This window comes from Vulpes lagopus, chromosome 7 (assembly GCF_018345385.1).
Source record: "Vulpes lagopus strain Blue_001 chromosome 7, ASM1834538v1, whole genome shotgun sequence".
In the NCBI taxonomy this organism is placed as follows: Eukaryota; Metazoa; Chordata; class Mammalia; order Carnivora; family Canidae; genus Vulpes; species Vulpes lagopus.
The window spans coordinates 19,170,513-19,187,222 of NC_054830.1; the positions used below are offsets into that span (position 1 = coordinate 19,170,513).

Here is a 16,710-nt window from a genome sequence, read left to right on the forward strand (position 1 = left end):
GGCATTCCTGGGAACAGACCCAGCTTGTGTAAAGGGCCCGAGTTTGCCACTGGCATTGTGGCTCTCCTGAGCGCCACATGGAGGAACATGCTTCTCATCTGTACCTTCTGAAGGTCACTGAGAAGGACATGGTTTCCAGGGTGGGTGGCGTGCCCACAAGGGACAGAAATACCATCTGTTTCCCAGCCTCAAGTCCCCATATCCCCCTGGCATGGGCAGTCTCCACCTGCAGCTGCGGCCAGCTCTCCCTGGCAGCCCAGGCAGGACTGGCTGGTGTGCCAGCTAATGGGCCCACCTTTATCATGAGTGCCTTTCAGCCTGGCAGCGGGGGTGACTGCAGTGCTTCTGCTGAAGAGCAGGGCCCTGACCCTGCAGCTGGGAAGGAGGGAGTGATCACAGCTCCACCCTCCCAAGATACAGACAGATGCGCAGCTTAATGGACCGAGGGGGAGGCGGTGGTAAACACCCGCTGGCCCTGTGATCACTTCCACAGCTGGGGGCATCCCAGGTCGAGCCAAGGGGAGGGGGCCAGTCAGAGCCCACTCCTGTCTCATCTTGGGGCAGGAGCACCCCGGGCCAGAGATGCATCTACAGTGTCACCAAACTGGCATCTCTATGGCCTGCCGTGTATACCAACCCTTTCACACCCCAGACTGGGCCAGCAGGAGGCATTAAACACCAGAGTCCTTTGCCAGATGGGGAAACTGGAACCCAGAGAGGGGCAAACCCTTGCCAGGCTCCACAGGGACTCAGTGTGCAGGGAGCACACTGCTTCAAGCGCACTCATCTCAGCACCCTTAGGATGCCCCTAAGACCTTGGCCCTCCTTCCTGGCAGGTCCCTGTGGTCCCTGCTCTGGCTTGGGATAAGCTGTTCCTGCCTTGGGGAGTAGCTGAAAATTAGGTGTCAGGAGTCTGGCGGGAAGATCCTTTAATTTAAAAAAACAAAAAGATCCTTAAATTTTGAGTTTTCTACAGAGTCAGGAAAAGAAAATAGGTTTGGGGCTAAGGCAGCCTCTTTGTTTGGGGCCTGGCCCATGAGGGAGAGGAGACCAGGCTGAGGGCACAGCTTTTCATTCCCTATTCCCTAGTCCTTCATTCTGTCCTGTGTCTGCTCTGCATACCACCCTGGAAGGGAGGAAGGATGCAGATATGGCAGGAACTAAGGAAAGGCCAGAGCAGGAGCTGAAGGTCCTGGATGCCCAGAAGGTGGAGGGGCTGATGGACTGGGACATAGGAGCAGCCTCACTGGGAAGGACCAGACGAGTCAGGCCACCAGGAGGAACAGAGGCATTCGGGCAGAGACCAGGAATGGGCCTGGAGTGAGGTGTTCAGCATGGCTGGAACACAGTGAGGAATGAGGTTAACAGGGGGACATGAACAGCCTGATCCTGGGGCCCTGAGTGCAGGCTCAGGCTGGGCCTTGAAGAGGACATGCCAGGGCAGGGGCTATTCATAGGTGGGAACCTAGTTGGAGTGGTGGGTGCGAGCCTGCTACCATGGGTGTTTCTGATCAAAGGACCGAGGAGGCATGGAGACCCAGGGATGGGTGGTGAGAGGGAGAGAAGGGCCAGTCCTGAGCTCCTGGGGGAGGTGGGGTCAGCCCATGGAGTCATCAACTCATTTATGTGTTCGCTGTAAAAAATCATGTTGCCTCCATCCTCCCCCTTCCATGAGCTCCTTAAGGGTAGCACTCAGCACCTACCAGGCAGCAGCAAAGAAAGAATGCCATGATGTGGGCAAGGCAGGAGAGGACTCAGTGTGGCCGGGAGGGATGGAGGCCAGGGAGGAGGAAGAGACACAGTAGAACAGGTTCAGGGGGCCTGGATCATAGGCATGAATCCCCTGGTACCTGACAGCCCGGCTGTGCATCTCCACCATCAAAAGATACCTCAGGTAGGTCCTTTAAGTAGAGATAATAATCCAGCTGCTCACCAGATATACAAGGCCCAGAGCTGGAGTGGCAAAGGCCTACCCTACCTTATTGGCCCCCGGGCCTCAGCAGGCAGCCTAGTGTGCCTCTTCCTGTGGTTAGCAGAGAGACCATGGCTCTGAGACACTGGCGTGATGGAAACAGTGCAGGTGTATCCAGCACCAGCCCAAATCAAACATAGCTGACTGAGTTTGTGAGGGCCACCTGGGTGGAGACTGGCAGACAGTGAGGGTTCCCTCCCCTTCCCCACATTTGGGGCCTTTCAGCCCTCAAGAAGAGACCTAATATGAGCTTCTCACTCCACCACTCCCTTGGCACCTGGCCTCCTTCTGAGCTCTCCTGGTAGAAGCAGAAGCTTCTGTGGCTGTGACAAGCCTGGTCCCTGATCCTAGTCTGATGGTCTCCTAGAAGACAGGCTGTTGCTCAGGGAAGTCCCAGGAGAGGACAGAGTTCCCCTTCTTGCAGGGACTCTTCCAGGTCAGTGTATCAAAGTCTGAAAGATCCTGGAGCCAAGGGATTTCTTTGCCCTGGGTCTCTCCAGAGTCTGGGTACATCCTTAACCTCCAAGGTGACACCAACTTTGGGGAGCATCACTTTATAGCACCCTGTCTGCCCACAGGGGACTCCACAGCTCTTCTAGGGTGGCATGAGAGGTTCATTTCTGCACCCTGTGTCCCAGCACCAAGAGGAGCCTCAAATACTTGCTGAATGCTGGATGAAGGTTCCAGGCTCCACTCCAAAGAGCCCTCAGTGCTACCCTGTGAATCTGGGCAGCACCTCCTTCCCTGAATTCACACCTGCCCTTTCTGGGGATGGGCAGGTCGTAGGGGCTGAGGATGGCACCGTAGTTCTTACCTTGATGTTGTCCTGCCAGCGGTGGGCTTTCTGGAAGTTCTCGGCAGCATCGGCCAGTCTCTGAGGAACAGAGCATGAGGAGGTCAGAGGCTGAGGAAGGTCCATGCCCAGCCCGAGCCTTCTCTCCATCCTTAGTACTCCCTGGGGCCAGGCTGGCTCCAGGTCTCGCTTGCCCCATCCTGCCAAGCACTCAGGGATTCCCTGGCTCAGACCTTTATCAGCTTGCTCAGTGGGCGCTCCCCCCCACCCCAACAGCTGGGTTCACACAGGACAGCTGAAGCCTGTACAAAGTGATCAGAATGCACCTCTACGGGACTCCTTATGCTTCAGCCCAGCCACATCTCCTGCACACAGGATGGCAGGGGGACTCCCAGGACCTTGTGGACCCAGGCCCTGGAGTCAACTCCCATTGCCACTTTACCTCCGATGAACTAGTGTCACTCCAGTGCCAAGAGGAGGTCCTCCCTAGTCAAGGGTGAGCAACCACAACTGATAGGGTGTCCTGCTAATGCATCTTGGGCCCCAGCTTGCTCAGGGCTCAGCAGGAGGTGCCCCTAGCACACCTCTGCCCACCTAGGCCCATTCGCACTGTCCTTAACCCAGCTTCCTGAGCCCCTTCCCAGCATGGCTCTCCAAGCCTTCTGTCCACACAAGCTTGGCCATCCCTTGGGGCTGGTCCCCGCGTTCTCCTCCATCACGGCCCCTCTGCTTGTGAGCAGCCCTTCTATCCCACACCTTGGTACCCGCCATGCCTGGCACCAGACCATGCTGATGTGCAGAGAGGTGGCAGGCCACCCCGGACCCTCACAGTCTAGAGGAGGAAACAGACACAAAACTGGGTAGCTCAACCAAAACAGGAGCAGCTGAAGTGTTTCCAGGAAGCTTAGTGCGATGGGAACTTGGGGCATCAGGGAAAGCTTCCAGAGGAGGCATTAGCACTCTGCCACCCTCAGGGCCTGAATCTTGGCTGCCCAGTAATTCTTGTTTTGCACCTCTGTGGATACTGTCTCTCTAGGAACTCTGGAACTCCTGAAGATGGCCCTCTGGAGCCTCCTGCAGAGTGGAGTGCAGTGAAGTCCTATTAATCATATTGATGACTGTTATCATGAACTGGTCACTTACTACATGCCAAGCCTGCCACCAGGGCAGTGACACATCATGTATACCTGTCTCTGTCCATGCCTAACATCTTTCTCAGATGAGGACACCCAGGCATGGAGACAGTGAGAAGCCTTCCCAAGGTCACATTGTCTAGGTCAGGCTGGGGCCCAAAGTCTGGGCTTTACAACCACATTTATCTTGCTCAGCCCCTGCACAAGGTCTGAAGGCACATTCCATGGGCCCACCATGCCTGGTGAGGGACAGGGCATTTCTGGTGGGGGTAGGCTACCCCTACCCCACTCCATCCCATGGGTGGAACAGTGGGGTCCTGCCTCCTGGCCTCCAGCCCTTACTCAGAAGGCCCTGGCCTCTTGGTATTTAGGACACGTGCGCCCATCCATGAGTCCAGGCCTGGTGTGGCCAAAGCCTGGCAGCTGCCCATAATGGGGACATGGGAGCCGGGACTCGGGATACTGGTTTTCCTACCCCCAGCATGGAACAGGGTGGTGGTGGGGTATGGCTACATTCTCTGGGGCAGGATGTCACCTCTGGCAGTTAAAAGGGCTGACCAGGGCCATCCTCAATCCCACTGGGCCTAGCTCCCCCTCTTCCTCAGGCCAAGAGCAATGAGTGCTGGGAAGACTATGAGCTGGGGGTCTTGGGGACAGGGTAGGAAAGTCCCTCTTGAAGTCAAGCACCCTCCCTTTACAATGCTGAGCCCTTCTTGGCCTCCAATTCTCCCTCCTATTATCCCACTTGTCTTCTTTGTAGGTTCCAGCCTCTGCCCACCTGTTATGCTTGGGGGGCCCCACCCCTTTTACCGAGCTTCAGAGACCACAGGCCTCTCTACTCCCAGAAACCTCCCATATCTTGCCTCCAATCCTGGCGCCCCCGGGAGGTCCTGGACACCCTCCTAGGGTGGCCCTCAGGCCCACTGGAATGTATGCCATCCCCTCTTGGAATGAACCCATCCCCACTAGAACCACTGCCACCTATGTCTTACTTGTGCTATCACTCAAATCACCTACCATTCATCCCCAGCCCAGGCTCTGTCCTCCCTCAGGCTCCTGTGTCCTCTCTCACCCTTTGTCATCTAGTCTCTCACTGTGGATCTGATCCTGTGGCCACCCCCCTACCCCTTCAGCAGCTCCCTATGGCTCTGCATAGAAAAGGCAAAGTTTTCTTAGGGTCCCCAGGGGTCCACTTATACTCACTTCCATCCTGGGGCCTCTTCTCAGCCTAAATGACAAATACCCCTACCCTAACCTCAACCCCCGGGATGGGGGAGGCCCCTGATTCACAAGTCTGCAGTGTTCTTTTGCAGACAACATTACTATGTAACATACATGGCACAATAGCTGTTATTACTGTTAACTGAGCATCTACTGTGCCAGCTTAGCACCTGGGCTAGATGAGAGGGTGGGAAGCCCAGGGACAGCCCCTGCAGGGTGAGTCTTGGGCAATCACTTCATGCCCCCTTTGCTTACCCAGTGGCCTCTACCTTCCCAGGGACCCCAGATCTTTCTCAGAGTAGGCCTGAAGCCCATGTGGGGCTCCCCTGACACCAGTGCCCTTCATGGGGGGATGAGGCGATGGTAGTGTGTGGGATTAACAGGATCAGGCCTCTTGCTTCAGAAAAGCCACAAGCTTGATGGGGTGGCAAACACCAAACTGACATCAGCTGGAGTCTCCCAACTGGGCCGCAGCCTCAAGGGGCTGTCCTTTCCTGAACCCACCTTCCCCGCTGGCCAGGGGTGCCCGCTCCTTCACCCTCTCAAAGCTCAGCTCTGTCTGTGGGAGGCCCAGGCCCGAGGCCCAGGGCTCCCTAGCTGCACAGGTACGATGAGGAAGACCGAGGGGGCCCTAGCCCCGAGCCTCTTCGAAGTCCCACGGGCTTGAAGGCCCGGGTCAGCCCGCTGACTCGTGAATAACGGGGCTGCAATAGCCACAGCGAAAGGATTACGTTTAATCCTCAGTAACGATCAAGCCATTATTATTTGTTCGGTGTTACAGATCAATCAGCCCATCCCGGGGCGGTGGACGTGTGGAAACTGCTAAACACACAGGCCCGGTGGTGCAGGAGGACGGGTGGAGACAGCGGAACGGGGTTGGAGCAAGCAAGGAGGCTGTGGCTGCTGGAGGTCCCATCAAGTCTGAGGGGGCGAGGGGAGGAGGGGACCCGGCCCACCCACTGGCCTGCCTGAGGGGGACCGAGCAGCCACCTGGACTCCTGGAGTCTTGAGCCCTGGCCTGGGTTCAAAACCTAACTTCCTTGAGTAAGTGGCTTCCCCTGCTGGCCCTTGATTTCTTGTCTGTAAACTGGAGGGGCCAGTGCCCTGGGGTTTCTCTTGTTGGCTCTGAGCATACAAGGCTCTTGCCCACCTCTGGGTCTTCCTCTGTTACCTACTTTCTGCCTGGGATGTGCTCCCTATCACCTCAGTCAGCCCTATCAGACTGTCACCTGGATGCCTCCTTTTGCCTCTGCCTAGTCCCTGGGGCTCCTCTGCCCTGTCAGGCACTCAGAACCTCGGGCTCCCATCTCCCCAGAGCCTGGGCAGTCAGCCCTGCTCAGGGCCATGTGCTCAAAGCCGAGGCTCACCCTGCCCTAAGGTTCATCGTGCTAGCACATCCTTCCTATCTCTCCTGGGTCCTTATGACAGCCTCCGGGCAGGCAGGATGGGGAAGGAAACTGAGGCCCAGAGGTGAAGACAACCCACAAGACTCTCAGCAGGGCCAGGGCAGAGGTGGGTTCACAGCCTGGTCTCATGTCCACGATACTGTCTGCCTGGGGAGATATGCTCCGTTCTCATCCCTCAGCCACTGGTAGCCTCCTGCTACCAGGCCCCTGCACTCTGCTTCCATCTTGTGCATCATCACCCAGACTGTTCAGGGGGTTTTCTCCCTCACCCCTGAGGTGTTAGCTTAGGTCTCATACCCCTTCTAACCACTCCTTGACTCCTGCCAAGCCCCCATCTGTCCCTATCACATCTCATTGTTTTCTTCCTTGAGCTCCAAGCTTGGTGAGGGCTGTATCTGATAGCTGTTCACTTTACAATAAGCTGGCCTCTTGCACACAGTAGGTGTACAATGAACATCTGCTAACTCAAGGTCAGGGTATCTCTGAACTGGGTAGAGACTCAGCTAGGAGTCTGGCTCTGCCAGCCAGCTGCGTGACCCCAGAGTGTATGGTTTAACGTCTCTCAGCCACTTTTCCTCATCACGTTGGGGAGGGTTAGTGTGGCCTCTGAGGGTGATGCTGCTGCAAAGCTGCTGATGGTGGCTTGCCTGGCCTGAGACGTCCTCACTGTGGCCAAGGCATTGGCAGGAGCCATGGTGGGGCTGCTGGGCAGGGCTGCTCATGGCCAAGTCCATCACAATAACAGCAGGCATTTCAGAGGCAATTATCAGAGAGTTTCACTTAACAATCAATTTCCCTCAGCTCTGGAAACTGTTCTTACAGGAAAAGGCAAGAGAGAGGAGGACTGGTGGTGTGCTGGGCTGGGGATGCAGCTCCCCTGCAGAGCAGCCCTGTGCAGACACCTTCAGATTTCACTAAGTTAAACGTCTTTCCATTGCCATGGAGCTGATGATCTCCAATGAGGGGCCTGGAGCCTTGGTGGGTGCCCCTCAGAGGCCAGCAGCTGGTGGTGGTGGTGGGGATCCAGCCCCTGCTGCACACTGGGAGGGGCGGGGCTTGGGTGTGAGGGGGCTGGAGCCCTTAGGCTTCTCCCTCCTCATTGGGGGCCCACCCCTCACCCAATGCTGGGTGCCCCACTTCCCCCAAGCCTCCTCCTCTCACCCCAGTGCTGGCCTAGTCCGAACGGGTCCGGGGAGTGACTGCCTATCAAACAGGATTTGTTTCATGCAGCCCAGAGGGAAAGATTGTACGAGGTGTTTGGTCTTAATTAGTTATAGTTACTCCCTCTTCCAAGAGGATACAAGAGGCTTAGGATGAAAGGCCCTGAACCCATGGGGAGCAGGATATTGAGATCTAGACCCCTGAGGGCTGAGCCTGGCAGAAGCTATGATGGGAGACCCTGAGGTGGAGGCTGGGGGCTGCAAAGTCCTAGCACCAAGCAGATAACATTGCCTGAGGGTTGCAAGGAAGGTACTGGTGGCAGGTGACACCAGACCCCACTCCTGGCAGCTCCCTTGGGCCAGGGCTTCACCGACTGTGCAGTTCATCCACTGACAGGTGGAAGACTGGGCCTTTCCTTTACCTGCCCCATCCTATCCTAGCAAGACACTGGAGAGGTGGAATCTTCTGTTCCCCTGCCTTTTACAGGGGGAGGGGACCGAGACTTGGAGCAGTAGTGCCACTACCCTAGGCCTCTGGTGGAGAAGCGGAAGAGGGGCCATGAACCCAGGGCTATCAGTAGTGTTGGACAGTGAGCATCTTAGGGAAAGTCTAGGTCTGGCCACATAGGCCTGCTGCTTGGGCTCCAATGCCCCCTACCTGCCCCTAAGAGCAGTTCCTTTGTCCTTTTGTCAGGAGAGTGGATCAGTAACTGGGCTCCCAGTAACTGCTCTGAGCCCACGCCCTGACCTTGGAGTCACGGGCCCAGACCTTGGGAGGGGTTAAGGACTAGGGTGTCCAGCAGCTCCTGATCAACCCAGCACCGCCACTGATACCACCCTGCTTCCCTCCCTGCCTGCGGGCTCTGTATTAGCTCTGTATTGTGCACTGATAGATACTAAGTACAGATTTCCAATTTCCAGAGCTGTTATGGTCTAATGAGTAAATAATATACATATTTAAAACTGTCTAAAAACATATCTGCATAATTAAAATATCTGCATAATAATGAAGCAAGATGCAACGTAGCAAGGAGGCAGCTAGAGCTCCAGGGCTGACAATAAGGGTCGATGTGCAGGTGGGATTGGGGGTCATGGCCCTGTGGGTGTCTTCCTTCCTGCTACTTTGGCCTGAGTGGCCATTTGTCTGTCTGTCCACCACCTACTCCAAGTAGGTACATCCACAGTCTGGAAGCAGGCAAATCCCCACTTGGCCCCATCTTTGCACAACTTGTGGCCTGGGGGAGGCACATGTGTAGACGGACAGTGCCTGCTGCCTGAGTGACAGCTGCCTCAATGACTCTTTGCCACCATCTGCAGCACATGATGTGCTCGGGGATTTCTGGGCACAGCCTCGCTCACCATGCCCTTCCAAGGGCAGGGTCTGTTCTGATCCCCCAGTTTTCTGGGTTCTGAAGGGTGGAGAGAAAGAAGCACACTGGCATGGGCAGAATGGGTTGCCCTGGACCTGTGACTTACACATGGTAGTCAATGGAGATGCCTGTGGCTTTGCCTTCCTGTCAAATGTACCATGGACCCCAGTGCCGCTTGGGCAGGACAGCTCCTTGTCCCCCCCCTCCCCCCCCCGCCTCCTTCCTCTCCTCCTGCCTCTGTCCACACTGGACACACCTGGCTCCTGTCCTGTGACACCCCTGACCCACCCTTTCTGTATGAGCCAGACTTTCAGCTGAAAGATAAAACCACCACCAAAACAATGAAAAACAAACACTCAAACCTCAGACCAAACTGCAGGGAAAACAACCAACAGGCCTCGAAGTGAAGGGAGCCTTGGGGAAAAGCCATCACAGGAGGCCCAAGCTACTGTTGGCAGCAACAGGCTCCCTCACCTTTTCCCTCACCAGCTGCACATGTTCTCTGTGAGTTTATTAAAAAAAAATTAGTAAGATGGATTTTTTTTCCTTAAAAAAAAAAAAAAAAAAAGGTCAGAATAAATGTACCAGGAAAAAAAAAAAACATTCGAGTTGTGGTTCCCCTCTGGAGGGGCTACTGCCTCTCCACCCCCAGGCCCAGGCTTGCTTGCTATTTGTGGGCATCTTGGGCTCATTATCGATTCCTGTGCCTCCCCTGTCCTCCCTGCAAGGGCAGCCTGTGCTTTAATTTCTCAGGAAAAATAGGAAGAAGTGAGGGGTAGCTTGTACTAAAAATGGGGATGGGGCTGGGGAATCTGGTATCCCAGAAGCTTGAATTTCAGACAGGACGGGATTTCCCAAAACATCCTGGGCGCCCAAGGAAGGTTGCTGTGTTGTATTTTGCCTGGGGGGACTTTTTTTTTTTTTTGCCTGGGGGGACTTTTAAAAAACCTACTCCCTCGTTACTGATATGTTACCCTATACTGGATAGTTTAACATCAAGAGTAGGAAGCCATGTGGGAAGAGTAGGAAGGAAAGGAGGTGAAGTGGCACTCAGGTTGATGACATAAATTCCACTGGCTTCACTGTTTTAGCTTTCAGTGGGAACCACAGTCAGTATAGAAAGAGCTGGGTCCAGTGTATTATGGGGCAGGATCCAAATGTATCCACTGTGAATGGGGCAAGAGGCACAGAAAGGGGCCTCTGTGGCTGGGCAAGGACATTCACAAGGGCCTGCTTGAATTTACGGAGCAGTTGTCAGGAACTGCGGATGAAGTCCACCCTTGGGAAATTTCAACTCTGGTGTTGGGCTGCTTTAGGAAGATATGAGTGTGGACAGCCTCATGCTGAGGGCAGCAGGATGGGCCCGGCTCTTGGGGCCCTGCCCAGTCACTGCTGCTGCTCCTGAGTTTCCTGACAGGTGCCTGCAAGAGTTTCCCTGATGAGAAATGAGCCAATACATCCAACACACAGGTCAGAGCTTGGGCTGCGGCCCTAGAGCCCAGCCGTATGCAAGCACCTTACCCCCAAGGAGCATGAGCTGGGGGCTGGGCCATGTGGATTCCAAGGCTGAAGGGGCTCCTTCCAAGGTACTGCCCCACTCAGCACAATCCCTCAGGGAGGCTCACATGGGTGAGAACCCACCAACCTAGCTGGCACCCCCTTAGACTCCAGCATGAAACCTGTGTATCTCTATAGGTTAATCGGTCCCTGGTGAGCCAGGTGAAATTTCTCATAAAATTTCCAGTTTTGTCAGGTTCCTCCCTCTGAATGATCACCCAGTGTAACTCACCAATGTTTCTTTCATTCCTGATGATAGCATCAGGTGAGGGTGTCAGGCCCAGGGCTGTTGGCACTCTCCAGTTAGAGGAGATGAGCAACACACCATTTATCAAAGTGTACCATGGAACTTGTCACTGACTTCTTTCCCTCATCAGGCCATGTTCCAGAGACAAAGGTATATTACAATGGCCCTGCCACAGAGGCTAGGAGGCCTGAGTTCCTAAGGCTGGCCCAGTGTATAATTTGGGAAGCGATGCCTTCATCTCTCTGGACCTGTTTCTCACTTGTATGATGGGGACCAGAATCCCACCCGGGCTCGCTTAGGCCTATGGGAATTCAGATGCAGAATAAGGTCCAGACAGAGAGCAGGATTCTGAGCAGGATGCAGACTCACTCTGGGTATTGGAGATAGAGCCCCAGGTCCTAGGTTGCTCCTTCCCTCAGCTCTGCCCAAGGACCCACCGACTGCTCTACCACAACCTTGGAATCTCTTGGGACTTCTGACCTTGGCTTGACCTGGCTTCATTTGAAGCGTATGCCGATGGACTGTCCCTCTCCTCAGCCTCGCCTTTGTCCACTGGCCCCCAGCACCCTGCCTGGCCTCCAGCCTAACCCTGCCTTGGATAGAACAGGGAGGGGGGATCCATTTGAATGTCCTACTTGACCAACTCTACCCAAGCTGGGCTGTCATTTCCCCAAGGCCATCCCTTGGAAGCTGCTCTCCTCCAAAGCCCCCTACTCCTGTGACTCTCCTCTCCCTTCTGACCGGACCTTTCCAAAACTGCCCTCAACCCAACTTCAGACTCCTACCCAAGCTGCTTAGCATAAGCTCATCCTCCCCAGGCCCCCACACCTTTAGGCCTCCCACATAGGCCCATGTCCCCCCACCACCTCTTTCCTGTTGTAACCCTTTATGGGGACCTGTGTGGCCTGGCCTTGCCAACCTAGGCACTCTTCCCCCATGCTGACCTGGAGTTCTGCCCTTCCATCATGTTTAGGTTCCTTCCCCTTGTTTGTGCTGAACTCTAAACCTGGACTGGTCCCTCCACCCCCTCACCTGCTCATCCACCTCCTTCAGAAAGCCTGGTACTCCTGCCAGCCTGGTTTCCAGAATTCCCTATGGTACTTGAACCGCTACTTTGTCTGATCCCCCCCATATGTGGGCATGGACTTGATTCATGGATGTGTGTGACCCTGGTGCCAGGTGTAGGCTTCCCCCTTGGTCAGTGAGGTGGGGTAGGGGCATGATCAGAAGGTGCCCTTAGAGACCTGCTGGCTTGGAGACCACAGGTTTCCCTGAGGGGTGGAAATGGCAGAGAACAGGCCAGAAACAGCACTGATGACAGAACACGGGGATCCCAGAAGGTGCAGAGGTAAAGGCTGAGTGAGGGTAATGGGTTGAGTGAGGCTGACTACTGGTCCAACAGAGCACCCCATACAGAGGGGTCAAGAGGTTGCCTCAGGGGTCTGAACTGAAGATGTCTGCCTTCCAGGACCCCAGCCTCACTCTGAAATTCATGAAAATGTTGTCCACCAGTCCCACCTGGCTGTTGCCAAGTCAGTGATAAAATGGTTTAGAAGCAAAAGTCACTGAAGCCTTGCCAGAGTGAGAGGCTGGGGGGTGATGGACATGGGTCTCTAATCTGGCCAGGTCAGCCAGGAGTTGGGTCCTCCTGCTCTGGCCCCAGACCAGTGCATTCTCCTATAATGCTCCAATACCCTCCTCCAAGAAGCCTTCTCAGGTGTCCTTATGCCCCACCATGGCTCAGGGACAGGCCATGAGAGGGTAGTGGTTCCAGTGGGAAGAGATTGATATGACCTTCCTTCTTTTCTGCCAACAAATGTTTATTAAACACCTACTGTGTCCCTGACCTATGATAGGTTAGTACAGATGTGGTCCTGCTCTTAGGTAGTGTACCCTCTGTAAGTTCTTCTTTATATCCCACCTATCTTATCACTACAACTCAGTCCTACTGTCCTGAGCATGGAACTTGGTAGAGGCCTCTACAGTAACAGCTGCCCAGGGTAGCAGCTTTATTGGTAGAATTTAGGGGTGCTAGAGGCCTCTCTGTTATGAAATGTATTTCCACATAAAAGCTGAACCTGAGCACCCCCCACCAACTAGAGTAGAGGAGTCCAGGCCCCTGCCTGTGAGGACAGCAGAGCCCAAGCCCCCACCCAGCCACCATGCTCCCTTCCCATGATGTTATTTTTATACTTTTTCCTAAAACACAGCCTGAGCGGGCCCTTCTCGACTCTATTAACATTAGGAATCTAATCAGTAATCAGGCAGCTCATAATTTTCTGATTAGCTCTGATTAGACCCAACCTCAGGGGGAGAGGGAGTGGGACAGTGAGAGGGGAGGTGGGGCCAGTGGGGCACCAGGATATGCCTGAGGGGGCATTGGCTGGATTGAGGATGGAGGGCAGAGGGAAAGAGCCTCGTGCCCCACTGTCCTCTATCCTGGCAGAGGGTACAGGGTGGAGTCTTGGGTTGCACTGGGTCAGAAAGGTCCAGGGGTCAGAGAGCAGGGCAGTAGGAAAGGGGCACCCAGTCCACTTGCTGCAGCGACCCCAGAGCAAGTTGGGCCTGGACTTTCAGAACCATGGACAGAGGCAGGCAGGCTTGGCAGGGTGGCCCAAAGGGCCAGGTTTGGGCATCTATCTGGGTCCTACCCTGTCTAGGTCTTACCCTGTCACATTCCAGGAATGATCCCAGGAGTTGCCTTAAGTGGTGGTGACAGTGATGGGATCCAGCTGCTCAGAGGGCTGCAATGTATGACCTTCACATGGAGAACTGGCCCTGGCCACTGTTGAACGCACTATAGGCAGAGCTTGATAATCATCACCTTCAATGTAAAGACAATGAGGCTGAGGGTCCCACTGCACAGTGGGGGAGCCAAGGCCTGGACAGACCACCCAGGTGACGGTGCCAGTTTGGGGCAAGCCTGGACCTATATGGAGGCTTCCCAGGCCAGTCAAACCTTTCTTCTGCCTGAAGGCTGTTTGTCACCTTTACACCACATGCAATGGATGGAATCATCGTGCTGGTCAAACTAGACCTCCTAGACCTGCCACACATGGAGCTGGACCTCTGGTCTGTCCCTAGTCCTGGCCGATCATGGAGACTGACCTCCTCCTTGCCCCCCTTCACCCCTGTCCAGTGGCTTTCTCCACAGGCCCAGACTCTTCTGAGCCCCAGTCAAGTTAGGGTCAGAGTGGTCCTGCCCTTGCCCCTGGTCTGGATTACCCCTTGTTGGACACAACCATCCAGGTGACCTCTGATGAAGCGCATGAGCCCCGTTGGAGGAGATGTGCACAGCTAATGCCATGCAAATTGGCACGGAGGCAATCAGCCTGACTCTACAAGCTGCCCCATCGGCCGCAGGCTGGCTCATTGTCTTTTCTGTCAATTTGCATCTCATTACCCAGAAGGCTATGCTCGCTAGAGGTTAAAAGAAAAAGAGAATCAAGCCCCACTGCATCCTGCCTCCAGCTAGGGCACAATCCACATGTCGGACAGAGCTGCACTGCCTCATGAGGTACACTCCATGGGAAGCCTACCAGCTCTACCACCCCCATCTCCATCATCACCACTGATCCCCACTTAACCACTACCAACATTGCTCATCACCCAACACCATTACTCCATCACTGGTCCTCCCATCACCAATCACTACTATTATTACCTTCATCTCCATCATCACAGGCACCAACACCATCACTGTCACCTCCACCACCACCACCTTCACCACTGTAGCCATCACCCCACTGGGGCACCTCTGCTAGCACCTCATATTACCTCATGATCACCAGCTGCTCCATCACCTCTGCATCCCTCAGGGAAGTCTGGTGAACAGGTAGAGACCACGGACTCTATCTTTCTCTGACCATAACCCTCCAGCATTATGTGAAGGTTAGAGAAGCCATAAACAAATGATCCAGTGATCAGAGACCTCATAACTCAACCACCTGGACACTGGTGCTTATAATTGGGTGTCCCAGGAAGGAAGCCCATGAGACAGGATCGAGTTGAGGATGCCTGCCACTCGACAGAGCCCCTAGGAGACTGGGCTTTGTTTACTCCCCTGATTAGCAGTCACTGCATCTTGAGGAGCAGAGCAAGGAGCTGCATATGTGACATGGTGACTGACACCCTGTCTGAACTTCGGTTGCTTCATCTCCGAAATGGGGCTTCTAATCGTCTTGACCTCATAAGGCTGTGTGAGGATGAGAATAGATAATGACGGGAGAATATTGAGCATCCAGGACCCATTGGATGGTCACTTAAACCTGTGGGCAAGGAAAGTGATTAGATCAGGCTGGGAAGGCTTCTGGGAAGAGGGGGCAGCAAAGCAGACTTGAAACAAGGTCAGATGGATGGGAAAAAGGAGTGGACTCCAAGTGGGAGCCTGAACAGGGCCAAGTTGTGGAGGTGGGAATGAGTGGGCTGCTTCTCTGTGGGGAGAGGACAGTCAAGGCCAGGGCAGCTGAAGCAGGCCTTTGCTCCTCCTGAGCATCCTTGGGTATTTGTGTTCATGGTGTGGCTAAGGCTCTTCCATAGGACACCATGGTTTGCATCTTGCTTCACACATGTGTTCCCTCTAAGCCCCATGGAGCCCAATCACTATTCCCATTCTACTGACAAGGGCACCAAGGCGGAGAGATGAGCCTAACCCAAGGCAAAGTTAGGGGCTTCCTTGCAGAGGTCACCCAGAGAAGAGTGGGAATTGGAGCCAGATCTTTCCACTCAGGCCATCACTCTGCTGGGTGTGATGTCTGAGACTCAACCTCATCACTATCCACCAGCTTTGGTGGCAGCAGCATGAGCACCACCTGGAATATAAAGCTGGGCACCGGTTGGCCCGGAGGCAATGCTGGGGGCCTGGGAAGAGCTGACAGGCAGACAAAGGCCTGGAGGTGGAGGGTGGGGTGGGTACAGCCTGGTTGCCAGGAGGAAACGCCCAGGGTAAAAGCTGCTCTGAATACTGGCTGCATCCCGCTGCTGCAATCAGCTTCGACACTTGGTTATTATGAGGAGTAAAGGCGGCCGGCGGGACAGCTGGAGCCTTGGCGACAACATTTAAGGCGTTTGTCAGAGCCATGGGACACGGGCTGCCAGGCGCTAATGGCTTCTGCTTGCTGCTGCCAAGTGATAGGAGGGTGGGCAGGCGGAGGCGGCCTTGCTCCTGCCCGGGCCCCATGCCCACCTCATGCGTCGTGGCTGCTCCACAACAGGTAGGGCCCACCTGGGCCTTAAAGATGCCTAGCAACTGCCGCAGAGCCATGGTACCAGCTGGGGAGGGTGGGGCAGGCGGCCGTGCAGCACGTGCCTGCCTGTCTAGGACGTTATCTTTTCCATCTCCATTCAGCCTGCGGCCCTGCTCTGCTGGGAAGACGGTCTGGTAGTCTGTTCTCTACCATGCCATCTCCCAAGAAAGGGGTCCTGGATCCCAGGGGGCTAAGGCTGATTCAGCCCTTTGGGTTGGACTTTGTGTGGAAGGGACCCTTCTAGTGACAGACCCATGGTGGACTCAGATCCATCCTGACTGGGTGATTTCAGCTCTCCTGGCCCCGGTTTTCCTCCTTGAGAAATGGGAAAATGGAACCATCCAATCAGGGAGCCTGCATCAGTGAGAAAACAGGGGATGCTGAGGTGCTGGTGATAGGGAACCCAAGGGCACCTGAGCTTATTAGGAAGGGCTAATGTCCCAGTCACATGTCACCTGGCAGTAGGGGGAGTGTGGACCCCGGGCCTGCCTGAAGAGGAGGACAGCCCCCGGAGGAAGAACCAGAGAAAACTGCAGAGATCATAGCCAGGGATTTTCCAGGGAGGAGAAACCCATGGCCAGGTGACCAGGCGGGGCTCTGAGTAA

At 55.1% G+C, this 16,710-nt stretch overlaps 1 protein-coding gene across 8 annotated transcripts in view; it reads right to left on the reverse strand.

Moving 5' to 3' along the window:
• CACNA2D2 (calcium voltage-gated channel auxiliary subunit alpha2delta 2) overlaps window positions 1-16,710 on the reverse strand; it is a 139,689-nt gene that overhangs the window by 28,771 nt on the left and 94,208 nt on the right. For all 8 annotated transcript variants that reach the window (XM_041761257.1, XM_041761254.1, XM_041761255.1 and 5 more), the window contains exon 4: window positions 2,787-2,846. In XM_041761257.1, the coding sequence (XP_041617191.1) occupies window positions 2,787-2,846 (60 nt within the window). The remainder of the gene's footprint in view (window positions 1-2,786; window positions 2,847-16,710) is intronic.